This window comes from Melozone crissalis, unplaced genomic scaffold (assembly GCF_028551555.1).
Source record: "Melozone crissalis strain CALT ecotype California unplaced genomic scaffold, PUWL_Pcris_2 ptg000016l_1, whole genome shotgun sequence".
Classification (NCBI taxonomy): Eukaryota; Metazoa; Chordata; class Aves; order Passeriformes; family Passerellidae; genus Melozone; species Melozone crissalis.
The window spans coordinates 37,076,020-37,103,159 of NW_026535794.1; the positions used below are offsets into that span (position 1 = coordinate 37,076,020).

A 27,140-nucleotide genomic window follows, 5' to 3' on the forward strand; every position below is an offset into this window, starting at 1 on the left:
TGTGTTAAGGATAAGCCTTTCCTTTAATCTCTTTTCCATTTTCTACATAAGTTTCTGCAGATTTTTAAAATTAAGAGGCCATTTTGAGCATCCATTTTGAGATCTACATAAAATGAGACTCTAAAACTTCATCCAGCAATTTCCAAATTCAGCCAAGTTACCAGTGGCTAAGCTAGAGAAATCGTCAAGTATTTATCTGAAGACTTCTTGTGCTGGATCTTTCATCATATCCATTGTAATCTCTTTCTGTAACCTCTAAATGTACCTTTCATGTATCTTCTTTCTTTCTTTTTTTTTTAAATGTATGACTAGCTTTTTGAACTTCATTGATTTCTGCTCCTACTGAGAGCATTTCTCATGCCTCTGATTGCTTGCTTAAATACCCCTCTAGTGCCAAACGTAACAACCGTTATCTATCCTTTGTTTAAATGGTTAAGTCTCAGTTTTAGTGTTTCATGTCACATGCCTCTTTATGAACTACATGTACATCTGATTGTTCTTAATCATATAGACCCAAATTCTATGAGGAATGTGCTGCTAAAAGCATGCAAACACACTTCTTTCTGTACTGAGAAAAACAAAAAAATTTGTCAGGAGAAAAGTAATTTATAGAATGAAATTTGCTATGGATTCTTAACTTTTGCTACATAAAATTGTAAAGGTGACATTGTAAGCAGCTGTGTTAGCAGAGGTATTAGTTTTGCCTCTGTATTGCTATCTTTCACTAGCAAGAGTTTGTGAAAAGTGTAAACGCTCTGAAGAATTCATAAAAAGATCCAAGATTCAATGAAGGTTTCTCAAAAGAGAAATGTTCCAGCTAGCTTTCCATGAGGAATATGTATGTGCACTTTAGGGTTCTATTTACTAAATTTTTCTTGAGTAGTCATTGCATTAACATTAAAATATATAAATTAAAAATAAAAAAAACAATTAGCGGAATTAGACTTAGCACACAAAGACCCTCCTTACAAGTAATGCAGATTAAGGAATACACATTTAGAAGCTCAAGGATGTGCGAGCTGGCACATATATCTTGGTGGAATTTTATTGTGATATATAGATAAATACACACATAACCCTTAAAATTCTAAGGAAGTCCCAAAATACGGATTCAAATACAAACACTCTAGGTAAACTTAACTTCTGACTGAAATCTTCTCTCTGGCTCTGGAAAGGCCAGAGAGATTTGATACCAATGTCCTCTGCATGTCTCAGTTTTTCAACATCACAAAGGCCATCCTTCTCCCTGACAGTTTACTGTATATTATCAAATCCCTTGGAACAGAGGCACAGCCAGGCATACTTTTCACTCTTCTGGTGCAAGTTTATAGAGGAACAGCAGTTCTCAGTGTAGGAAATCTTAGCACTTAAAAAAACAAAATAAAAATAAGTGAGACAAGTGTATATGAGGAGAACATTTCATCTTTTTCTGCCTCTGGGGAACAGAACTTCCCCTGTTGAGCAGTTTAGTGCACGGCTTCAAGTGAGCCACATCTGAGACTGCTACTGTCCTGAAAAACCTGTCCTCTGATCACTGCTGCAAGGCACCAGTGGAATCTGATACCATTTGTGCTGCTCTTAAGGAAGTGTCCAAGCAAAGAGAGACAAAGCTCACCCTTGCCTTAGGGTTCTCCTACCATGGTTCTTGGATATAAAAAGGAAGAACTTAATCACTAATTAAAAAAGAAAAAAAGTGGTGATGGTGGGGAAGCAAGCTTTCAGAGTTTTGCTCAGTCTGAGAAACTCATCTCTTTTCTTCTAAGTTATGATTATAGTGAAGGCATGCAATGAGTCCGGTCTGACAAGGTGAGAGTTGCATGTCTCTGAGCACTGCCTCTCAACAAGTGGGTCCTGTTTGCTTTTGCTCCTGCCAGGTAAAAATTATTACCAATGCAAGTAATTTTTCCCTGGCTCATCCTTATGCCTACACCCCTGCGTCCCCTAACACAGATGTACCTCAGCTTCAAATCTGCTGACAGTGACGCTACAGCACCTACAGAATTTGCTCAGCTTTTGGGTAGGTTTTATAACCACGCTGATCCCTGTGCCTCCCACCACTGCTAGTAATAACTGAACCAGTCAGAGAAGGTCTCTGCAAACCAGTCACAGCAGTGATTAAGATGTAGACATACGTATCTCCTCGCCCTTTAAATAGAAGGCTTAATTGGCGATGTGGATCGCAGCTTTCTAATGGACAGAAATTAAACTCCATTTAATTCCTGAGCAGACACTTCCAATGCACAAGGTTTACCACACATTTGGAGTGGGGAGGGAGGGGGGAAGGAAGGAGCCGCATGCACAACTCTCTCTACCTCTGACAATCACCGAGGAAAAGCAACATGAGGACCAGAATGGCATAAGTGTGGCAGGTGTGAATTGACCTGCACTGGCAAAGCTGCGAGCTGGGAAACTTGCAAATCACATGATTGTGCAATACTTGGCTCCAGTCAGTGCTATCGTGTTCTTTATTAAAAAAAAAAATCTTAAAGACATGTACATCAAGTTAAGGGATTAACTGTCAAGTGACATTACTGAAAATAGAGACAATATATTTCTTTATTGTTAATGAAATTCAGTTAAAAGTGAAGGAAGTGATAAAGAATGTACTGTTTTGTAATGTATTTTACATAAGAACGTAATATAGAAAGGGAAGTGCAATTAAATCTTAATGTGGACTTTTTTATTTTTAGTTTATCATCTGGTTTACATTTTGAGCCCCTTTGCAGCAGTAAATTATGCTGGCATTTCTTAGGGAATAACTGCCATGTTAATTTAGTTTAATAAAATAACTGACAGAAAAGGGGGAAAAGAAGCAAGAAAAGACAGTATCCCCCCCACCCCTTATCTTTAGCTAAGTATTCAAATGCTTTCTATATGAATTGTCCGTGGTCCAACTCCAGTACCATGTAATAATACAATACATTACAACACAGTACAATACAATCTTGGGTTTCTGTAGCGCCCTTCATGCAAGCATCCCAGGGTGCTTTACAATCATTATGAGTTAAAATTAAAACTGAAGCACATACAATTCCTAATAGAATCATTTTAAAAATGCTAAACAGAACAAATAACTTTTAAGTCTAGATTTAAAAGTCCCAACAGCCAAGCTTTCCTTACTTCAATTGGCAATGAGTTCCAAAGCTAGGGAGCAAAGCGACTAAAGGCTCTCTCATGTTATGTTAAAGGATCTCTCATGTTGTTTATACTTGTGCAGTACTCCACAGCCAAAAATTTGCCAATAATAAGAAAAAAAAAATATTTATTTGCAATCTTGTTTTAAAGAACACTGGAGAAGTGCTTTGTTAACTCTTTAATAAAATTATGGAAAAAAGAAATGAATCAGGGTTAGCACTTGGCTGTGACTGTGTTAAGAGGTATGCAAGAAACATGAACGAATGTCAATGAATACAAAATTCTAAAGAAGTGCATTACTTGACTGCCTCTTAACCCACTAAATGTACCCAGAAGAAAAAAAACCCAAAAAACCCCATGGTTATGTGTATGTGTGTATTTACAAAAAGAAGAACATCACTACAAATATTTAAAATGCAAGTTATTCTATATACCATTCTCAGGAACAGAGTGAAAACAGAAGTCAAGTAGGGCTCAGTTCTACAACGCATGCATGCTTTAGGAGGAAAATGTATCAGAAGAAAATGATCTGTGTTCCTTTTTCACCCTGTAACTTCTCTAAAACTTGAAGTCCATGTGATGCAGATAATCATTCACATGACACAGTTCTCAAAATTGCCAAGATACAATCAAAAATGGTTGGTACTCAAAGTGGGACACAGAGTCCCAAAAAAGCATTAATTTTGTACTTTTAACAAGAGAGCCTGGTGGAGGACAGGCGCTTATAACTCCTGACTTTAGGAGTGTAAAAACAAAATTTAAAAAAATCAAACAACAACAAAAAAACCCTCAACACTAGCATCATTCCTCTCTTGGATTCCTCCACTTTTCAGAAGTAGAAGATCACATTACAGCACAGATACCAAGGGACATGCTGACATCTTATAGACACCACTGAAGTCAGACACTGCATTTGTTTGAAGAACAAAACATATTTTCGCCCTCCTCTCACAATAGTTTCAGGCCTCATAACTGTTTTGGAAAGTGACTTTACATCCTTGTTATACTTAGTGCTAATAAAGAGGCAGAAAAAAACCTATATATTTTCACCTTTTAATAGGGTGCTACACAGATAAAACAGTTGCAGATAGACTGGTGTAGCTTTAACACTGAGAGTGTTTAGGTGCATCTAAAGAACATAAATCAATGATCAAAGGATCAATCGCGATTCAAAGGTTGAATATCCTCTGAATGTCCTCACACAGCTCTACCCAAATATCTACTACATACATCTTGCTCATCCCATCAGCAATAGGCTCTGCAGTGCCCTTTCTATCTGGATGACTAAAAATTCTAGGCACAAATTTTAATAGTTAATTGAAAAAGTTTTAAAAATCCAGATACCATGTCAGCTTGAAGAGACATCACAGTGAATGCTCTTGAGCAACTGGAGGGGTGGATTGAAAAGCCCTGCCTGCCAAAAGCTGAGCCCAGGCCCTCAAGGATTTACTTCCCCGAAATAATTAATGGCATCTTTAAAATCTAAAGTACAGTAACTTCTAAAGCAGAAAAAAGAGCTGCATTCCTTACTCAGGTTATTAATTATTGGGGGAAGGGAAGAAGACAGAAGAGACTTACAAGCAACAAAGAAATCCAAGGACTTGATCTCAGGTCTAGGCAGGTAAAATTGAAAGGGGAGGGGGCAAAAAACACCTTTGGTTTAGTAAAGCAGGAATCAAAAACTGCTCATAAAAAGTATATATTTTGCCAACTCTTAATAGCTCATTCCTTGATTATCTATAAGTACAGAAATTTTAATTTTAGCAAACACAACTTTTCTTGTTAGGATTTTGGAAGGGTAGATCAGAACAGCGGTGGAAATGTGAGAGGATTTCTATTGAGCTGCCTATTTGCTATGATGGCCAAGTGCCTTCACATCAGGTGAATTGAGAAACACTGACATTCCAAGAAAGCTTTCTGTCTGTTGTCTCTGCCAGATCATATAAAGTCTGAACAAAACAGCATGCAAATTCAGGGCAGGGTATCTGAACAGAAAGGAAAGCATATGATCTATACCATGCCCATGTCAGGTGAAGAGAATCATTCACTACAGGATGAAAGCTTGTTAAAAATGCAGTCAGGATAGTTATATTTGTCACAAGTGCAAAGCTATGCAGACTTGGGTATTGTACCAGCACTTGTACTCTGTATGCATACGTTTCATGCAATGCAAGCATACATCCCTCTGACTGAAATAACGCTACTCCCTCATCAGCAAGAGCAAAATTATGTAAATGACATTACAGGCGGGGGAAGGGGGGAACACACAAATATCTTCCAAAAATTTTTAAATAGTCCGTAAATTACTATGTCCCCAAGTATCACAGCCTCTGGATATATATTTTTTTTAAATACCGCATGTCCCCTACAAAATATCGAACAAAAAGCCATTGAGATTTGAGATTGTACTCTATATCAGGCCGGGAATTTCTCATCTATAATGTACTGACTCCTGGCTGTCCTGAGAGTCAGACTAGATACAAACAGTCTCAAATCAGTCAAAAGATGACCAAAAGTGAGGGGGAAAAAATCCCCAACGAAATACCTTCACATTTCAGGATACTACGGGGTAAGAAAAATAATACCTTGCTTCAGAAGCGCTTTTGCAGTGCTTTGTTAGTGCCTGTTTGTGAATACTAACAACAATCATTTAGAATATCTTTTTGTAGAAAGAAAATCAGGCAAGATAATACCAGTAGAAAAGTCAATGTCATTTGATCACTGCCATATTTTTAAAGCACTGCCCAGATACTAATGAATCTCTACAATCTCATCATTTGGTAGGTGACTCATTATCATCTTTTCATGGAAAAGGTTACAGGAACTGAAGATAAGGGATACATCTAAATGTTCAAAACACACGGTGAGTTTGTTCTAGAATTATCAAAAGGATTTCCTGTCCTTTTCTTAGACCAATACCCCACGTTGCTCTCCTCTTCCTCATAAAAGTTGATTGAAATATACATATCATACTTATATATAAATACACAGAGAAACAGAGAAATATGTAGTAATTCAATAGGAGCAAAAGAGGAAAAAACCCTTATTAATATCTGAATAAATATATAATTCAATAATATTTCACAGTTATTAACTGTGGAAGTAAGAAGAAACTTCTGCACTAAAAAATAAAACAGAGCAAAACAGTGAAAGTGAAGTATGAAAATGCTAAGACTAAGGCAAGACATTGAAGGACAAACATTAAGCAAGTAAATGCAACAGAACTGCCTGCCTGCCTGATCACTTTAGAGCAGCTCCCAGAAGGCCAAAGTAGAGTAGAGCTTCTGTGCAAGGGTTTGGAAATAAGAATTGATGGTAGAACAATTTCTTTACAACCCTTTGGAGACTGAAGAGCCAAAACAGGAGGGAAATGAGATCTAGGCCACTTGTGAGATAGACCAATTTAATGGAATGCACAAGACGGCCCAAAATTGAGCCCTAGATTAAATTCCAAGTTACCTTCCCCATCAAAAGAGGTCTGGAGAGGAAACAGAAATGAAGCAAGCTGTGTGTATCAAATGCAAAAGGTCTTTCAGTCGGCATCTGCACATGCTGCCAGTCTATAGCAATAAAATCTGCAAACCTGATGTAAAGCATGAAAACACGCACTTTAGTGCATAATTCAGAACAGGCTTGGGTTTTCCGTGCAAAATTTGAAATGTCCTTTTACCTTGACTGCTCAACACCAAAAATTTGAGGCTAAATGTCTGAACGGCTGTTTGCAATTCCATAGCAATTCAGAGGGACGTGCTTGCTCCTGGCCGTTCTAAGCGCTCCAAGTCATGTTGACAGGGATTCCCCGTGATGTGGGCTCATACACTGAGCAATAAATCTGACCTTCAGGGGTGGCCACACAGTGAGAATTACACAGCCACAGAGTGAGAATTACAGCAGCTTCAAAAAGGACCATGTATTCAACTCTCCCAATGAGAGCAAGAGTCACAGTGGTATTTTATCAAGAAAGGCATGAAGTGTTCATAACTTTACATCTCAAGGTTTTAGTGGGACAAGAAAATAAATGGCTAAAAAATAAAACAAACCAAACTCTCTAGCAAATAATATTGTTAAGTTTTCAAGACTCTAGAATTGAAACAGACTGGTTCTCAAAGTTTTGTTCATGTATTTTCAAGTTATTAAGTATGTCCGCACTACAAAATAGTTGGCTTGGTTTTAGTTCTTTTCAGTATATAGTATTCTGAACAAATATGAGCAATTTTTTAAATAGACAAAATTCAAGATTGCTTCAGAAAAGAGTAAACTCTAAGTGAAAACAGGGCTTCAGAGATGCTATGCATTGAGCACAGTGGCTTAATTACTTTAAAGCAAGTCCTTCCATACCTACACAAAACAGAGTATTACTAATGACAGTGACAGAAAACGATAACTACTCTCATTTCCACTTTGAGTCATTTTTCTGTGGTTAATAAATTATATCCATAACAGTGTTAATAAGTTATGGTACGGTGTCACCGCATTAGTTTGCATTTATGATGAAGCACTTCATATGGCATTACCTATACCCATGGAAGAACAGAACAGGAGAGAGCCCTTCTCTGCTCTCAGAAGGATTTCCTATGCTGGCACTTTGATGGATCCCCTAAATAAATGCTGTCTCCTGACCTCTGCCTTGCTCTTACTTCTCACCTCTGCTGCAGGAGCACGCCATGGCAGGGCAATTCAAAAACTTTAATACCTTTAGTAAAACACTGACACTCTTAAATCAGTGCCCTTTCCATAGGAATGATATACAAGGAGTTAGAGGTAAGGCAAAAACGGGAAGTATTCTGATCAATTTACTCATGTGAAAAGGACACTGTCAGATCAATTCATCTTCCCTCAAGCTCCCAGAGGAAAACAGGAAGACTTAGACTGACTGATGGGCTCTTGATCAACTACTGTAAAAGCTTGTTTTTCCTAAAGTTAAGAATAAATAAATGTGCTTTAAACTTAATATGATTTGATTTTTAAAGAAAAAAGAAAAGCAGAAGCTATTTAAATTCTTGCAACCCAACTATGGCAGCACTGGTGAAGATAGAGATGTCAACAGTAATAAGCACACTTTTAGCAACTGGAAGAAGCTCATGGCTTTAAGTATATTCTTTTATAAATAAAGAAATACAAACCAGTAAACAAACTGTCTCAAATCAGAGTTCTGTAGTGTGGAGTTTTAGTCATCTTAAGCATTAACTTGAAGAGCTGCTATTAAGAAAGATGGTTTTTTTTGTCCATTAAAGTTATTACATAAAAATTCAGTATAGTTTGAAAGAAATTTTTTTAGAAGAATGTAATTATTGATTTGTCTCCTGTACCAGGATACTTTCTATAGTAAAGTATTCCTTTTAAAATCTTTCCTGCTTTATATATACATATATACAGAAACTCCTTTGTGAAACTCAATGTTCAAATAGAAATGAGATATTCCACCTCAATAGAAATTATTTGCTTTCTATCAGAATCAAGTAAAAAGTAGCACTATTAGATTAAAATGGAGAAAAATCCCAAGTTATCTGCAGCCTCCATAAGCCAGCAGTGCAAAAGCTCGCATGCTTTTACAGTAGGTACATACAAGATAACTTCATAGACATATTACTGGAATGGCTTGCAACCAGTGAAGATAATTTTGATTATTTCCACTTCAAAACTTCCTATATTGGAGCCACATCACTGAAAACAATCTAACCGTAGGGGGAAAAAAAAGTGATGGGAAACAAGTCTGCTAATCTCTTCATGAAAACCAGACAGAGGAGGAGAGTAGTCTCCTGTAGATTAAATGAAGTCTTTCAGAGACAAAGAATCCAGTATTCTAAGCAAAAGAAATAAAATCCCCATAAAAATACCTTCACTTAATTTCTCTTCCTCCCTCCCTGCCACAACTAGCATCATTTATTTGTATAGTGAATTTGTCTCCGCTGTGCCACAATGAAATACATTTTAAAATTTAAAAGGTAAAAAAAATACCATGTTCCCACCACAGCATCATTGGACACCATACTGCATAGAAAAATGAGTTGTGCCTTTGCAGTAATTTGACAAGAGAAGAACAAAAAGAATGGCAAAAATAGAACAATACGACTAACGCTTGAAGAATGCATCGGTTCAATATTTAGCAACGCATAAATTGAGGTCTCATTTTTGTTTAGGTATATTTTGATTATAACTAATAAATGACTGATTTTCCTTTGGTTCTCTGCAACAACAACATATCACCCAAAGAGCTTTATTCTTTATTCCATTCTCATATAGCATGCCAAAGACTGTCTCGGTTTATGAATTAGCATTTAAAACTACTGTAGGTTATCTAACAAGCATTCAGATTCAATAGTACTTTTGACAGCAGTAAGTAAAGAGCCTTTTAACATCTTGAACACATGTGCTTGAAAAAAGTAGTTGCATCAAAGCAGTTCAAAGACTGCAGACAAAAACCAGTTAAAATCCAGTTTGCTGAGAGATGATTTTAGTGTGGTGTAAACAACCTTTCACGACTTCCCATGGGAAATGTTGTAAGACTATGTTCAAAATGAATCAGGCATATTTATAAAGATCATGAAGTGGTCAAATGCATTTGCATTTTTGGCAGATCTGCTCCACGGGTACTACTTGCTACAGTCTGTAGAAATCTCAAATCTCACATCAGCCTTGCCTATAGTGCTTTATTATTTATTACATGTTATGCTAAGTACCTGCGAAAGGGGACATTCCTTGGCCAATGAACTCTGGTTCATATCCTTCAGTAAGTCCTTCAGAGCATTTCTTACTGTTGTGTGAGACCATTGTTCAGGAGGCAAGTCTTCTAGTTTAGGGCAACTATTTGAAACACAGATTAGAAAAGGGATTATTACAAGATTGCATCCTGCTGCAGAACATTCCTTTAAGACAGACAGATTTCATTTTGCGCATCAAGCAGATGCATCTGGAGATTGCTCTCGGTCTCCTGATTGTTCCGATTAGTTAATTACTTTATACAACACATCTGCTGTATTGATGCATGAATTATACATCAGCTGCATGTGGCGACTATTTTTTCATGTTACTTCTACCTTCCTGCTCTGATGCGCTTGGTAAAACAATTTAAGGTGTAATGCTTTCTCACGACTGATCATGAAAAGCATTAATATATTAACCATTTTTGCTTTTTTGTTGCCGTGAAATTTAAGAGCCTAGACAGCAACAATAAGTGAGAGCAAGTCATTCTTTTACAAAATGCACACAGATGGTACTGTTCATGATATGCAAAAATATTTTTCTCTTAAGTAAACTTTATGTAAAATGCCTTCTTGTAATGCATCATTTAATTGACTAAAATGCAATATAGTTTTAATGAGATATCCAAAGAAAATCTATGTATCAGAGCTATAAAAGTTTTCTGCAATAGTATACTGTAAGTCAAAGAAGAATTAGAGTAACTAAAAAGGAATTTAGGCAAGCCTTTGTACTTTGAGCACAAAGCACAGTGGGAATTAAATACAAGCAATATTAACAGTTAAGAGCGGACAAGTAACAGTTCACATCCCAGAACTGGTATATGACTTACCTGTGTAACTGGATTTTCAATGTGACCACATGATACACGTCTTGCAGCATGTCTGCTACTGTAGCATCAGGGGCATCTGTCACATAGGAGAGTGGAACTGGATTCCACTTCCCAACCTGGATAAGCCCTGCAGGATTGTAATTTTCGGAGGGGAGGGGGAGTGGGCAAGAAGGGCAGGAAAAATTGAAAGAAAGTGATTTACCTAATTCCTAGGGGCAAAAGAAATATCTGATTTTAACAAGATCACTACCTTTGTTTCTAACCTCTTAAATCTGGCAAAACAAAAGAACAACCCCCTCTAAAAACCCCCACCCACACACCACCAAGGATAGGCCTTATCTATATTATGAAATAATACAAATGCATTGCAGTAGAGGTTTTTAAATATGTATAGAAGTATATTTTCCTAAGCTCCCACGAATTCAGTAGGACATGATATAATAGTTAGCATTCCTCTCAACAAATTAGTAAGAATTTTGCAATGCAAGAATTGAGCACAAAAAAATTACTTTGCAGTCTATAAAACCATCAGGAACAAAATAAAAGAAACAGAGCTGGATATTCAGTCATAAATGCAAGTTGACTCTCAACAGTCCATCTGCTCAAATATGCTTTACACTTCCTTGTGGATCCTCAGTGGAGCAGATTATTAAGGTCAATAAGCATACTAATGATTCAGTTGAAGTCTTTTTTCTTCTTAAAAAAAAAAAAAGAAAGAAAAAAAAAGGAATTTACCTCCACATTCCCCATGAACAAAATGTGCACTAACTAAATAAAAACACATCTAGGAAAAAAAAATACAGACACAGAATCTGTAAGAAGTTTAAGAAGTAAAACCTGCATTGCATTCCTGAAAGAAATCCTGCCCCTCCCCCAAGACCCCACAAACAAACACAATTCATTGTACAATTTCATAATCTTATTTACCTTTTGCTTGGGCAGCAGAGCTGTGAGAATATCCAAGAGATAGCAATGCCATTTCAATCAGCTGGTTGAAAAGCATATCCTTCCTCACCAACACGAATTCTGCATGCTCCTCCTTAGAATCATACTCAATGGCATTTTCATAATGTTCCACTACACAGAAAACTGGAAGCATACTTCCTATTAAAAAAAATTAAATTTAACATATTAAACTTGAGTTATAGTAGAGTAGGTGGGTCTATACAGAGTTATGTAAATAAAACCTGTATGAACAGGCAGAGGAGGCATCAAGAATCATCACAAATATTTGATCAACATATTCCCCGAGTCCTTTCCCTTCACCCTCCCCAAAAACCAGAAAGTTCTACAAAACATATATCTCCCTGAAAGGCAGAAATGCAAAATTATCTCCCTTGATCAGATGCAGATTTAAAGAATTACCTTCTATAGAAATAACAAGGTTGACTGAAGAGAAGTTGATTCTCTCTGTCCTGCCTGATTTGTTGTGAGTAGCAGGCAGCATGAGAACCTAAATACACACTGCAGATGTCTTCACTGTAAGCCATTTTAGTACCAGCCACATAATTTTGTTTGTTAACATTAAAACTTTCTTAGTCCTGCCAAAAATATTTAATTGGTTTCAACACCAACAACAAATCACCTTGTGTGTTATACATTCACTCTGAAAAGAGTACACAAGGAAACAAGGCAAAAGTTAACACTAATTCGTGCTTCATTCACTGAGTGCAATTGAGCACTACTTTCTCTTGCATCTTTAAAGAACAAATCATGACTTCAATGCCACTTTAAGAAGTGTACCTGCAGTTCAGGCTTATTTTTGTTGTTCTTGTTGTTGTCTCCCGCACTTTACATCCCACAACGCTATTTTGGCATGCCTGAAAGTTAATTACTACTTTCCAGTTTTGTAGCATCATATGGCAAACCCTTCCATACACTGCACAGAATATTAAACAAGTGACCTTTTTTCTTTCCTTTTGCCTTTTCCTTTTTTCTTTTTATTTATTTTATTTTATTTTCCTCCCTTTTGATGACAGAGAGAGAAGTAACAAACAACCCAAGCTGGTTTAGGGACAAAGTCTCTCCCAGCAATCAGATTCCTGGACTTTATGAAAATCCCTCCCAGCCTCCCAGATGGACATTGATGACACAATGACCTGTGCTTTTAAGCTCCAATCCTGTTCCACTGTCTCCAGCAGCACAGGTTAGGATCTCTTAATGACAGAAAGGAGAAGGGTTAAAAGGAGATGTACAGAGCTGTCTTATGGCAGCCTGCCAGAGGGGTATCATCTTTAGCATAAATGATGACAAGGGTTATTTTAACAGGGCACCCAGGAACTCCAATTAGTCCTACAATGTTAATGCCTCTATAACCACTGCCCTCTAGACTTACAGAAACCTCCTAACCCACTAAGGTGCACCAGACATGCTGTAGTCTAAAAGGAAGCTTTACTCTTGACAATAGAGTAAGACCACATCTGCTGATTTGTGCTCTAACATATAGTAAGAAATCACGATAAAAAAGATACCTCTTAAGCACGTATATTTAAACTACATCTGTTCACCAGAGAGCCAATCTCTGGCAAACAAACCCCTTCAGGCTTGCAAGGAAAAGCTCACAAACTCACTCCAGTTTGCCCAATAGGCTCAGCATGAAAGACTGAAACACAAGAGCAAAAGCTTGCCAATATTTATGTAGTGCAGGAAGGAGATTTTTTTTTCTTTTAAATTTTTTTTTTTTTTTTTTTTTGGTAATCTGAGTGAGACTGGCCAGGAAGGGAGAGAAGACCAAAGCAAAATCAGTACATGCAAAGTGATGTTTATTTCACTGGTTTTAAATAAGCTGTGGACACACACGATTCATCTGCAAAAAGGTGGTGGTTTGTTTTTTGGGCTTTTTCTCCCTTTTAGGCTCTCACAATTGATGTTTTACCTACTACCATCTGACTCAGAGTAAGGGCTCAAAATTCTTAAGTAGTTTCACCAGTAATTCCTGAAGATAAAGTGTAAGCAAAGCTTCATTCTAACAAACAGTGCAGACACATCCTAAACCAGCTAAAGCATATTTATTTTTCCCCTTATCAGCTCCTACAAATTAAGCTATGATCAGACACAACACACAGGTACTTTGCTGCTTATCAGCACCTTTTTTTTGCCGGGTACATGGTTTCTTCAGTTGCAGCATTTTGGGAAATGAGGTACTTTAAACAACACAGGAGAGCCTCCTGGCCAAATTTTGAGGCACAGCATAGATTAACAGAGGTGGATCCTGGTAGTGCGACACAGGTATCATCTGACTACAAATCAAGCCACTAAATCTTTTAGCAAAACTGTCACTAGTGTCCTTCTGTTAATGTGAAAAATGTTATACAGGAGAGCACAATCTCAGCTGGCTGATCACTCCTGCTAGTACTTGGCAAGACCTCCAAGTGCAGCAACTTCATAACCTTCTAGTATTAAAGGGGAGAGCATTGGTCAGTGCTCCCTGCTAAAAATACAGCATGATTTAAACCTGAAGGCAGTGTTAGAGCTTTTGCTGAAGGTTTACGAGTCTGTGTAAACAGCACGTCTGCCATAAGGAGCACTGAAGTCTGTAGAATCCTTGTCTAAAACTGTCCTGGCATTAAAGTTTGCTGTGCAAATATCACATAATACCAGAGACAGCTGAAATCTCCTATTTAGGAATTTATGGAACTTATATGTTTGCAGGCGTCAGAAAGTCCTTTTTATACAGCTCCACTGCTTCACTGTACAATGTTAATGCACTCTGCTTGAAAAGCCGTAATAAATTATATTTTTAATGCTCTTACCCTGGCTTTCTTAAGATGCATACATTCTTGGCAAACAATCAATAAATAGGGTAATCATGAGCAGAGGCCAAAGAATTTGCTGAAGTGCTGTTTTTCCATTTTTAATAGATAAAGATCTAACAATACGGACTGCTGTGTCTGTTCATTTCAGGATCAATATATTCTTTGTTTTCGCCAAACCGAGGAAAAAATAAATGATTGTACGATAAATGTTATGCATCAGACACAATGAAACTCCTCTGCCTTCTAAACTTTGTGCATTTAATAGTCTTGGTTGCATTTTGCACTTTGCTTAGCAAATACAAGAAAAATCTGGATTATAAACATAACTGATTATAGTAGGAAAAGTAGAGGCTGTTTTAAGATATATGCCAAATTACATGCAGCATATTTCGATTTAAATTAGCAAGCCTGCAGGACATGGTCAAAAAGACTTACAAATTTTGATAAGTAAAATTTGCATATTATTGTCCATTAAAAGTATTTTCAATGCAAACAAAAGCCATCCATATACAAACATCAATGATTCTAAATGTGCTTTTTCCTTGTGTAAATTTCTAATTACAGCAAACCAGCCACTGAAAAATATGACACCCAAGTTGTTCATTGTTCAATAATGAATTGTACTTAAGAAAATAAACTGCGAAGATTGACATCATAAATGACTTTTCCAATGTGATACCTAAAGATTTACACTCTCTCCTTTAAACCAACTTGCAACAGCTATGGAAATACTGCTGCCCTTCCAATCATAGGACCATCATTAGGAGGAAAGGCGAAGAATTTTTTTGGGGGGTTCAGTATTTACTCTTACATATTTTTGCGTTTCTTAGCCCAGCGCTTACTCAAAGAATTAACGCACCAAATTACTTATATTTCAATGTAAGAATTTCCTTAAATCACAGTAGCTAGCCTTTACCTTAGCAAAAATCAGACTCCACCCTGAAAAGCAAGATGCTCCACCCAAGAATGAACCTTACATTTCCCAAAAGTGATTTATATCAGAATTGGGAATATATAGTGTTTTAGAATGGAGATTTTAATCCTGAAATATAAATGAAGTCAAGTCTGCAAAAGTATGCTTCCCCCCCAAATATTATAAATCATATTTCTCTAATGCAGAATTATCAAAAGCGTTACCTTTTCTAATATTAGTTTTCATCAGGTGTCCAGAGTGTTTTAAAGGCACTCCTTGCATTTTAGTTCCTGTACTTCCAAGTCTTCCTCTTCCTAATGGGCTCCCATTCTGTTCCAAGCGCGCAATTTTGGCTGGTGGACCCTTCGGATCGCTTACATTGTTAGACATTTCTGAATGTTCTTTCCCCTGAGTTGCCTCGTTCAAATGATCCATACTCAGTCCCGCCTCTAAAGATCACCTGCCATGATTAAAAAAAAAATATATATGTTGTACACGTGTGCGCATATGTATACGTACACAGCCTGCACATGTACAGAGACAGATATATATGTATCACAAGCTCATAAAGAAGAATAGATAACTGTTTTAACTAGAAATAAATGCCTTTTTTAAAAGAAACAAACTTAGTCTTCAAAAATTACCTCATACCCCAGTTTACAGAGAGATTGTATCATAATCTAGTGGAATGGTTTTTTAAAAGCCAGAGTACTTCTTAAAAAAAAATTTAAAAAATCTTTGGAGATATTCTACTAAAACTGAGAGAGTCTAAAACCCATATAAGTGATGATGATTGTCAAGGTGTGTGCTCCAAGACAGGTATTGTTACAAATCTCACAGAAAGGTTTGTTATTATTCGCGGATGTTTTTGTTGTGGAGGGGGAGAGAAAGATTTTAATGAAAAAATTCTTGATCTCTTTGATTATAAAATGGACAAGCAAAAATAGAGAGATTGTTAAAACTTAAGTTGAAGAAGCAACAGATTTATTAGAGATGTAGACTATTGTCCATTTACAATTCCTCTCCCCCTTGAAATTGGAGGTTAGAAAAGAATTTAACATTTAACTTCAGAAAGCAGTGGCGGGAGAGGATTGCTTTTGAGTTTCCTAACCAATATTATACAGAGTTTATCAACTTTTGCAAGGTTCAAAACATGCAATTTTTCAGATATTAAGCTTCAAGTATTAAACAAAGTAGTTTATTCAATTAAGATAAATAACTGAGTAGTTTCTCATCAAACATAAAGCTGGGGAAAAATCCTCCACAATTTCTACAGTACTTTTGATGCCCTTAAATATAAAAAAACCCCAAAACCTGAGTGATGCTGACACAGCTATTTGAAACCAAAAAACCAGAATTTCAATAGCAAATTAAGAAAAGGCATATATTAGCATGCTTGTACTTCCCTTTTTTAAAACTTTTGAAATCTCTGTCCATGAATAACAATTACAGTTAAATCACTAAAAATCTCCCAAGCCTACAACATAACAGAGTAAGTTTTAAGGATTTTTGCCACTCATCAGTACCTGTTTTTCAACTATATTAAAAAAGCTTGCTGAGAGCAAAGGCATCTTTCTGGTTATGATTTCACTAATCAATACTGTTGTGATTGTTAGGTATTTTATCTACCTTTCCCTGACAGGGAAAGGTATAACTATACAGACAATTATGTTATATATATATATAAATAATATAATCACTAAACACAGGTCAACAGACATTAATCTTTGAACCAGTATTTACATTAGCAAGTACAAATAGTAATACTGGGGAAGTCACATTTAGAAAGACTGGTGTGAATCGGAGAATTGCTACTTTTCTTTCAGTTGACTAATAATTCAATACATTTTCTGCATATTTCAGAGCCAAGTTATTAGAGCCTAAATATCTTGGAATCTTTACATATATGCACTTCTATGTCACTAGTATACATGCCAGTGATAATTTTGTAGACTATTTTTTTCTTGTTTGAACATCACGCTGTTTTTCCTGATACGGTGAAGAAAAAAGCAATGTATTAACTCGAACCTTTACAAGCAACCTCAAGAATGCAACCAAATAGATGAAGTTCAGACAATCATTATTTTTCCTTATGCTGTTAGGTGACAAGCTAAGGTTCACTATTCATCTTTATCCCATCTGTTTTAGGTCATGCGTCTCATTAACAGTAAACATGCCTATTTTAGCCACTTTTCAAAAAGAATTTTTTAAACTGTGCTAAGTGTAACCTAAGCAAAGAATTACAGACTCAAACTGTTAACATCTTCCGATGTTTCTAACAACACTAACAGACCATAGGGCTGCTATTCTGAGACTGGTCTATCTCAAGAAAAAGAGGATTAACAAAAAAAAAAAAAAAGAAAAAAAGAAAAAAAGAAAAAAAAGGGGTGTTGGGGGGGGAAGAGTAAAAGAAAACACACACAAAAAAAGCTTCGAACAAGAAATTCCTCATCACTTTTGGCAACTTCAGAAGTACTCTAAGGCAGGAAGGTTCTTTGCTACAAAAAGTATCTAGTCATCATGAGTCAGAATCGCACTACATCATGTACAGTGAATAAAAGTGATAGATCGCCACTTAGTTAATACACTGACTGCAACCAAAACACCAAATGGGTCATTTTCGCTTGGCCTGAGAATACCCACCCATCGGCATCCTTTCACCGCTTAGTCATCTTGTAAAAAGCTTTATGTTACAAAGCAAAATTACATGCACATAAAACACCTAATTTACTCATTTAAACTCCATGCCCAAGGCTAAAGTTCACTGAAACCTCAGTTTGGAATAGTGATGAGCAACAACCAGCATGGCCTGCCCAGGGAGAGGGTGGCAGGAAAGACCTATCATCTCCGCCGGTTCCAGGCCAGGAGTTTCCCCGGGTTTCGCATTTAGGCATCTTTCACAACTACAAGTTTTCATCACAGATCAGTGAGAGAAGAGCACAATTTCAAGGCACAGTTTCCCGGAGCCAGCGTACACGTACAGGCACACCGCGCAATTTCTGAATGAGAGTCGGTGCAGTATCTCCTTTTGTCGCGATGTAACGCTGCCGGTATTATATTATTTCTTTCTCTCCTCCTGAATCAGCCCCCTCCCCATGCCTTTCCCCTCCTCTTCCCTCCCTCCCCCATAAAAACCCATAATCACATTTGAGAGAGGCTCCGCACTTATCCGTTCCATATGGCTCTCACAATCCAGGCCAAGCTTTCCCTGTGACCTTTTAAAGAGACAAAGAAGCAAAGTACTTATCTAGAAACAGAAACACTGCAGTTTTCTGAGTGAAATTAGCAAAACCGACCCGAAACTCACCACTTCAAAACTTGACAGCATATAAATAACAAAAACAAAGGAGGTTTCCTTTGCAGCCCGAGCTCTTGAAGAGGAAGAAGTTCAAGACTGATGTTTTTAGGTCCCCCCCTTTCTGAAGGGGGGTGGGGGGGGGGGGCAGCAGACCTGAGGACTACTTCCCTTAATATTCTCTTTTTTTTTTTCTTTTTTTTCTTGTTGCTATTTTCCTCTAGGCGGGGAGGGGCAAAAACAGATAGCGAGAAACAGAGTAGCCATGAGCAAAAATGGCAATGGACAAAAAAAAATAGAGATTAAATATCTTTTGAGAGAGCCAGTTTTCGAGGTTTAGCAACGGAAGACAGAGCTGCAGATCAAATTGATCAGACAAGTGTAACGCTCAAAATGAGGAATTAATAATAATAATAATAATTTAAAAATAAGTAGCAGGTTTAAATTAAGGTGGAGGGTGATTTAAGTCTAGCTATCCTTTCAAAAATAAAACCAATGCATAAAGGATCAAGTGAGAAAGGGGGTTATTAAAAAAAAAAAAGCAAAGAAAAAAAAAGAGGCAGCTTTTCTATCCAGTGTGAAGAGCAGAAAGTCTACTTCTAGGTTGTCACTTACACTATTATTCTCCAATAGGCACCCAGAGGAGCAGCACACACAGAAGGAGCCCGCTCCCCTCCCCCTCCGCAAAAATATACACCGTAACAGCCCCCAAACTTTCTGCGGAAACCTCAGCCCCAGAGATCGCTACTGGAGATAAAAAGAGAAAAAAAAAAAGTGGAGAGAAAATTGCAGGAAAAGGCACTAAAATGCCACTTTTAATCTCGCCTCTGCGGTCCGGGGAGGGAAAAAAAAAAAAAAAAAGGAAGAAAAAAAAGGCAGAGAGGACCTGTCTCCTCTCATTTACCGGGGGCTGTTGTGCGAGTGACGGGGGGAGAGAGGGAGCGAGAGAGGAGGGGAGAGAGAAAAAGAACAGAGGGGAGGAAGGAAACACACAACAAGGCACACCACCACCACTACAAAAAAGTGACGAGGTTTCACTCCCTCCGAGTCCAACACCGGGAGAAATTATAATTAAAAAAAAAAAAAACCCGATCCTATTAGGAAAAAAAAATTAAAAAAAAAAAAGGAAAAAAGAAAACCAACAACAAAAAACTGGTTCTGCTTCTGCAAAGAAAAAAAATGAAAATCTGGGAACTCCGAGAAGAGTTACTCGCAAGAAGGGGTAAAAAATATAAAATAGAAAGGTTGCAAAAAGCCAACAACAACAAAAACCAAGCCAGCAAAAAAACCCCAGTAACAATTGAAAAAGAATAATAATGGTAGGCTTTGTATTTTGTCTTTTTTCTTTCTTTTTTTTTTTTTAATTCTCGTTTCCCCTGGCTGGCTGGGTATGGTTGTTATTTAGGCCGGTTTGGTGGTTGTTGCTGGATGTTACATGGATATGTGTGTGTGTATGTGTGTGTGTCCCCGGACGGAGCTGCCTCGCTCTGCTCTGCTCCCCCCCCCCCCCCTCCTCTCTCTCTCCCTCTCTGTTTCTGTCCCCATTAAATTATTAGTTGACTCATCACTACTCCTCCTCCTCCTGCTGCTGCCGCCGCCGTCCCCTGCTCACAGCCTCCTCTCCTCCTCTCCGCTACCGCTCGCTGCCGCTGCTGCCGCTGCTTCTTCTTCCTCCTCCTCATTTTAATACAAAATAACACCGAGGCCACCGGCTTTTTTTTTTTTTTTTTTTTTTTTTTTTTTCCACAGCCGGAGACGGGAGGAGGACGCAGCCTCCCTGCTGCTGCCCGGAGCCCTTCCCCAGCGGCCCCGGATCATCCGACTCGTCCTGGGAGAGAGAGAGAAAGTGGCAGAGGAGGAGGAGGATGAGGAGGAGGAGGTGGTGGTGAAGGAGAGAGGCGTGGGGGAGGGGAGGCCGGGGAAGGGGGAGGGGGTCGGCAGAAGTGTGGTGGCAGAGGGGAACCGCAGCGAGGAGCGGGGAGGGGGCGCCGGGCCAGGCCGGGCCGGGCCGGGCCGGGGGGGCGGCCGCCGGCGGCGGTAGGTGAGCGGGGGGGCCGGGGGAAGAGGGCGTGCGGCTTCCGGGCGCGCACGAATTTGCAGCTCGCTGGGTGCGGGTGAGGCGGCCCTGCCTGCGCCGCGCACAATGCCCGCTCCGCGCCGCCCCGCTCCGCGCCACAGCGCGCCCCCCCGGCAGATGGGGCCTGCGGCGGAGGGGGCGAGCCGGGGGGACGGGCATGGGGGCACAGCAGCAGCAGGAGGAGGAGGAGGAAGAGGGGCGGGGGTGAAGGCTGAACAATATCCTGCCGGCGCTGCCGGGTGCGCCGCGCTGTCGCAGCCTCCGCCCCTCCGCGCGGAGCCTGCGCGGGCCGCACCGGGCAGGTGCACAGCGGCGGCGGCGGCGGCCCGCCAGGGCCTGCAGGTGGGGACGCGCCGCGGGGGCCGCCTCGGGGGGCCAGCGGCCCGTGTGGGGGAAAGAAGTTTGTCCTTCCCTCCCCTCGCCTTCGATACCGACGGGGGTGAAAGAACAGCACCAGCCGCGGTTCTGAAAGGCGGCCGAGGCTGAGTGAAACCGGGCTCGTTCCGCGGAGGGCATCATCCACCGCGGCTTTGGTGGCTCCGCTGGGCGCCGCGGCCAGCCAGAGCGAGCTGCAGCACGCCGTGCGTGAGAGCGATACACCGCTCCGGGCTCGGGACGGCCACAAGCCACATCCCCGCGCCACAGAACTGCCCCTGTGTCAAGTCCGCAGCGCGGGACCGAAAGCCACCCCTGAAAGGTGAAAGCTAAAAGGTGGTAAAGTATTGACAAAATAAGTAACTGCGAGGCAGACAGGGCTTGTTCCCATCATGCACTTGGAAGAAAGTAACCCAACTAGACAAACTTGAAAGCAACAAGTTTGTACAAGCTGCGAGATAAGGGAAAAATTAAACTTCTTTATTGATAAAATGCATAGTGTTTGAATAGACTATGTCTAAAGGGAAAGTTGCATCATCGACCAAAGAAAACATGAATTACTGCATAGACAGGTATATAACCAAAACGTTTAGGGCAGTAACTTTAAAACAACCGACAACAAAGCAACAACAAAACACAAACATGAGGCAGCAGCAAAAGTAGGTGAGTGAGAAGGCTAATACCTGTCCTGTAATACACAAAATAGTATGGCCTCTGAACACAGAAAAGGAAAATCATTAATTCTATAAAGAGAAAATTTTGCACTATGCATATACTACTTATTATTAAAAAGGAGGAATGCGTCAAGACAAGGTAAAGAACCACATTGATGTTTACTAAAATAAGCACAAACAGCATATAGGACATGCAGGAAAAAGAAAATGGTAATAGGGCGAAATGCATGAAATATTTATCATATTCTGCAGTGCATAAAACAGATTATAATCTCAGAAGCAAAGAAATGCAAGGCTGGAAAATGAATACAATGTTACATAATACTATTATTCAAAGCAGAATAAGTGGAGGTGGCATATGTATGAAACATGAAAAGTTGTACCTATGTTGTATGTCTTGAAAAGGCTTACTAAGATCATTACCGAGACTGCTGAAAAGGAAAAATAAAAACCAAAACCTAAAACCAAAGAAACATGTTTCACAAAGAAAAACAAGGGAAAATGTAGATGACATCTTCCATAACATATGATCAAGGGGTAACTGTCTAGCAGGTTGTTTGTTTAGAAACCAATCTTTTTTTCAACAAGATAGAGTATCAATCAGTCCCTCTTTAAAAAATACATATATATATGTATTTCCCAATACATTTGAATATTTGGAGGAAAACTGTATTAACTAGTTTAATTCAAACTTTGTGGGCACAATGGAAAATATCAATGTACTATTTTTTCAACCTTTTCAGAAAAGCCTAATGAGGTAAACTTAAACTTCAGCAGTAAGCAGGACTGGCCACTAAAGAAGAAAATCATGAAGATTGTGAGAGTTTCAGCTGGCAGTATGCTGCCGGCAGTATGATGGAGGATAAGGACACTGAAGATAATTTAAGAGATGCAGAGCTGATTAGAATAGAGCAAATATGATCTGGAACAAGATTTGAGACTAAAATACCACCTTATAAAAATGATTACCAGATATGACAATAAGAAAACCAAATAACAACACCAGAAGATTAAAATCTTCTAAAATAACTTTTGCTTTGGTGTTCACAAATCATTCTGTTCCTGGTTAAAAAAAAAAAGACAAACCAAAACAACACAATGTTTGGATTAAAACAAAGTGATTAATCTAAAAAGCAGAGATGGTGAATTAAAGGAGCAGGGAGATAAGAATCTGATAATACAGGAGCACAGAAGGCCTAATAATGATATTATTACGCACATAACCAAACACTGACAAACAAATATTCTGTTAATTATATAATTGTGCATATGCTTCCTATGCTTGAGATAAATGATTATGGAAAAGAACTCTCTTCTTGAAATTGCATATATGCACTAAACCTTATAAACTCTCTACCACATGGATTAATCTAATTCCCATACACCACTTATGCCTGGTAAAGTATTTACTACAGACTTGGAAAGCTGAGCGTGAAACCCTTGCTTTGACTAGAAAGCACGAATTACTGAAGGCTGCTACGTCTTGACAGACAACAATCAGATATCTCTTATCAATACGGAACTACTTGGAAATAATTCAAGATACAGATATCTGATTTTCATTTGACCTATTCCAATTTGCACTTCACTGTGTCAACTTTGATATTAAAATGTTCAGCCAGAATAAAGATATTTATAATAAAAACATATATAAAGAACAGAAGATGAATTGATATTGTCATGGATACATATGCAGGCAATCATTTAAACACGCGGCAATAGTAACATCACATTTTTCATAGCTTCTAGTCAACGTACAGCAGGCAAATATATGCTTAATAAAGGTTATTAATCCTTAATAAAGTTGTTGCACTGTTTTTATTATATATAAATGCATTTTGCCCTAGCATATTTTGAAATAAGACAAATATTTAAAAAGTTGGGCTGCATATTTTCAACCCCATGGTGAATTAACTCTCGAGCAGCAGTCTCAGTAGCTGCAAAGCAAAACAAATTCTCCAGTGTGGCATGCTGCCTCAGTGCCTCCTAAGGTCTCTGTTCCAATATTTTCTTGTTCAAAATAAATTAGGAAATATGGGCCCAAATCTTGAGGCTTGGCTCTTGTGCAATGCAAACAGAAATGACCTGGCAGCAGAGCAAAACCAGCATGGCTGTGTATTCTCTTTTATCAGATTTCTTTGGGGAGATCAGGCTGATTGGCTTTTACACATATGTACTTCTGACAATGCTGCAGCCCTTTGGGCAACCTGTAAGCATCATCCCATGCTGGAGGTGATGCAGAGCCACGCAGCAGCGGTGGGAGAGCAGGACAATTTTCTTCAGTGGGAATTTGAATGCATTTCCCCCACTGCGAGGTGTGACGGGCGCACATCTATGGGTAGTGGTACTGCCGGACAGCAAGGCAATGTCAGTACCATTCCGTGGCTTTCTGAAGGTAAACATCTGTGGCCGGAAGGTGGGTGACGCCCCAGAGGGCTCATGCCTACTTGCCCCGTGGGTTAAACAGAGCTGTGGCTGAGGGGGAAGGATTCACCCCACAGGCCTTTCCCACGTCTACCCGTGCAAACCTCAGCACATCACCGCTGCTGTGCCAACGCAGTCCCATAGCCCTACAAGATTTGCACCTCGGACTAAAGTTGCTTTTCGGTCTCCTCAGACCAACTTCCCCTTCGCTTTGCCCTGAGCAACAATAGGTGCCTGACACCGCTCAAAAGCTTCGACCAACTTGGCTGCGGCAATCTCAATTTACATACGACCCAAGAATCCAATGCACACCAATGTGAATCACAGCATTCTGCGACATCCCCCACGCTGAACTCAAAAGTTACATACCAACCTAGATTTTTTTGACTGCAACCTGCCCCAGCCTGGATAGGATGCCTGTCAAAAAGCAAAAGTGCTATGAAATGAAATTCATAGCACTGAAAGGCATCGCACACAAGCTGTCGTCCCCTCTCACATTTTGCATGAGCAATTTCTGCTCGTTTGTGTTCTCTCACACACCATGTCCTGAAACAGTTACGTAAAATGAATATTTAACTTACGATAGTCAGCTGTATTGAACTGCACTTAATTGGTTATTAAGTGAAGGAAATTATCCTTACCATATTTGTCAGAGGTGAAAAACCTACATATATGGCTACATGTAGTGCATTCATTAGTTTACAGACCCCAAGGCTCCTGGGAAGTATCAGATATCTACACAGTGTCCCATGGTGCAGCATTTTTTAGCCGGATGTCTCAGCTAGCTTGCAGATATGTAAAATCATATACAAACAGACATCTCCCTATTGATTGCCTCTGTGACGAGGCTCGTTTACTCCTGCAAATATTATCAGCAATGTACTTCAATCACGGAATCTTTTTTTAAAATGGAGTTGAATAAGAATATGCAAAATGTGATTATGGATAAAACAAGTTACTTTTAGTCAAACTACTGCACCATTTTGTGCAAGTCATTTCGTAGCTGTATGTCTTTTTTGACTAAGATGCTTGTGCTACTGAAGTAAATACTTCTGCAGATGTGGCCCCAACAGTTATTTCAGTTCACCCCTTGCTGAGTCACAGAGAGGCAAAATGCTGGAAGAAAATTATGGAGTAAAATCCAACTAATCTGTTTGGCATGATGTAGAGAAGGGTGAACAAGAGCGCTAATGAGAATAGTGAGTCTTTCACCCCTGGTTGCCACAAGAAATCTTAGCTGCTTAAAATTGTAATAGAGAGGTGCCCACTTTCCCATAAAAGATCAGAGCAATCAATATTAGTGGTTAATCACATAAATCTTACTCTGTAAGTTCACAGTCTCTTGCCTGCTGTGTGGACAAACTGAGTTCACTTTTTGCTATCAATAGTAGGACATAAACTCCCACAAACACTACCTCTATGTCATTTAATATAAGCCAGTATGTTTTATGACTGTGGACTTTAGAACCACTTCAAATAAAAAGCTTCAACTTTAAAAAAAGCATTTTGAAGACCATATTCTCTTCCATCCTTAACACAAGACTAGGACCTTGATGAGTCATGCTTGTAATTTCCATGTGGCAACTACAGCCAACTACTTCCACAAAAAAGAACAAATTAAAAAATGCAATAAAGCTTTATATAATAATATTTTATGCAATTAGGCAGCTTGAAGAAAGGAGGAAAGTTGGCATCTTAGGATCAGTCAAGTTTCCCATGTCATAAATGTATCTTCAGCAGGTCACTAATTTCACAGCTTTGTACCCAGAGGTATAATTTTTAGGTCTTTCATGTGAAGATGCTTAATGTGGGACACTGAGAGATGAAAAAAGAGTGGTTCCTGCTCCCTCATCATCACAGCACTAGATAACTCCTAGGCATGAGATGGGCATATAATTGTTACCTAAAAGAGTCAGTTGATAAGTGGTTATTTTAGGGATGTGTCTGAAGAGAAGCTCTATTAATTTAAGAGTATGTAAATCATGATCCCTGGACACAGAAAGCCACAGTTCCTGTTATTTTTACTTGTTAAAAGGAAAGTTACAGCAAGTTATCTCCTAAGTGTTTTTCAATGTTGTTTGCAATTTTTTGACTGGTTCTGCTTTTTTTTTCCATTTTGTGACTCATTTTCCCTCACTTCCAACCACTGTGCTTCTATCCCAGTTAGTATGCTTTTACAAATACAGAAATTTGATCCAACAGTTCTGGGTAGGGATGAATTTCACACAGCCCAAGCAAAGCTGTGCATTATGATAGAAAACATCTGAACTGTTGCACTTAGCCCTACAGAGGATGATTCAAATATTATTATGTAGACTTAGATGTTCGTGCTGTAGAGCTCAAGCCATGGTGAGTTCTTACACAGGGATTCCTCACCAACAGAAGAATCATCTCTGTCACTGACCTGGTGATACAACTAAAAATCTAGTGACACAAAGTGAAAACATGGAAGAGTTTAAGTCAAAGGAAATGGTTAGAACTGATTGATGAATTGAACTATGTCAAACTTTCATTATGAAACACAAAACCACATGAAATGTCCTGTTTCCAGTTTCATTAACTCAGAACTCTGCACATGTTCTGCTGCACTTTTTCTACGGTTCAAAACCTTGTAAGTAAAACTGTGCATCTAATTACGGCCAAACTTGTCAGGAGTCAATATTCACTGTACATGAAATATATGCAAAATGTGTGGTTTTCGTGTAAAACAAAATGAAACTTGGTGGTTTTGGCCAAATTAGCATTTTCTTCTAGGGCTCCTTCCAATCTCAAACTCCGATGATTCCACAGTAACAAAGATGAAATGAATGAGTTTTTTAGTTCTTTTCAGGAGCAATTAGCTGTTAATATTCACAGCTCTTTTAAGGAACAAGATACCTGTTAATATTACCAGGTGCTAACTAAAAAAAGTTTAGCATATGTAGTGTCACTAAGATAAAGGTCACTTACACATGTGTCAGA

General features: G+C 38.8%; 1 protein-coding gene across 5 annotated transcripts in view; it reads right to left on the bottom strand.

Annotated features, from left to right (window-relative positions):
- SATB1 (SATB homeobox 1) overlaps positions 1-27,140 on the bottom strand; it is a 92,213-nt gene that overhangs the window by 54,384 nt on the left and 10,689 nt on the right. For 2 of the 5 annotated variants that reach the window (XM_054274032.1, XM_054274036.1), the window contains exons 2-5: positions 15,559-15,794; positions 11,594-11,770; positions 10,667-10,793; positions 9,816-9,939 (exon numbers count right to left, since the gene is read on the bottom strand). In XM_054274032.1, coding sequence (XP_054130007.1) covers positions 9,816-9,939; positions 10,667-10,793; positions 11,594-11,770; positions 15,559-15,769 — 639 coding nt within the window. In that variant the 5' untranslated portion in view covers positions 15,770-15,794. Of the gene's footprint in view, positions 1-9,815; positions 9,940-10,666; positions 10,794-11,593; positions 11,771-15,558; positions 15,795-18,315; positions 18,332-18,479; positions 18,497-18,641; positions 18,731-27,140 lie in introns of those variants that run through there. The other 3 variants (XM_054274033.1, XM_054274034.1, XM_054274035.1) reach the window with 3 other exon arrangements.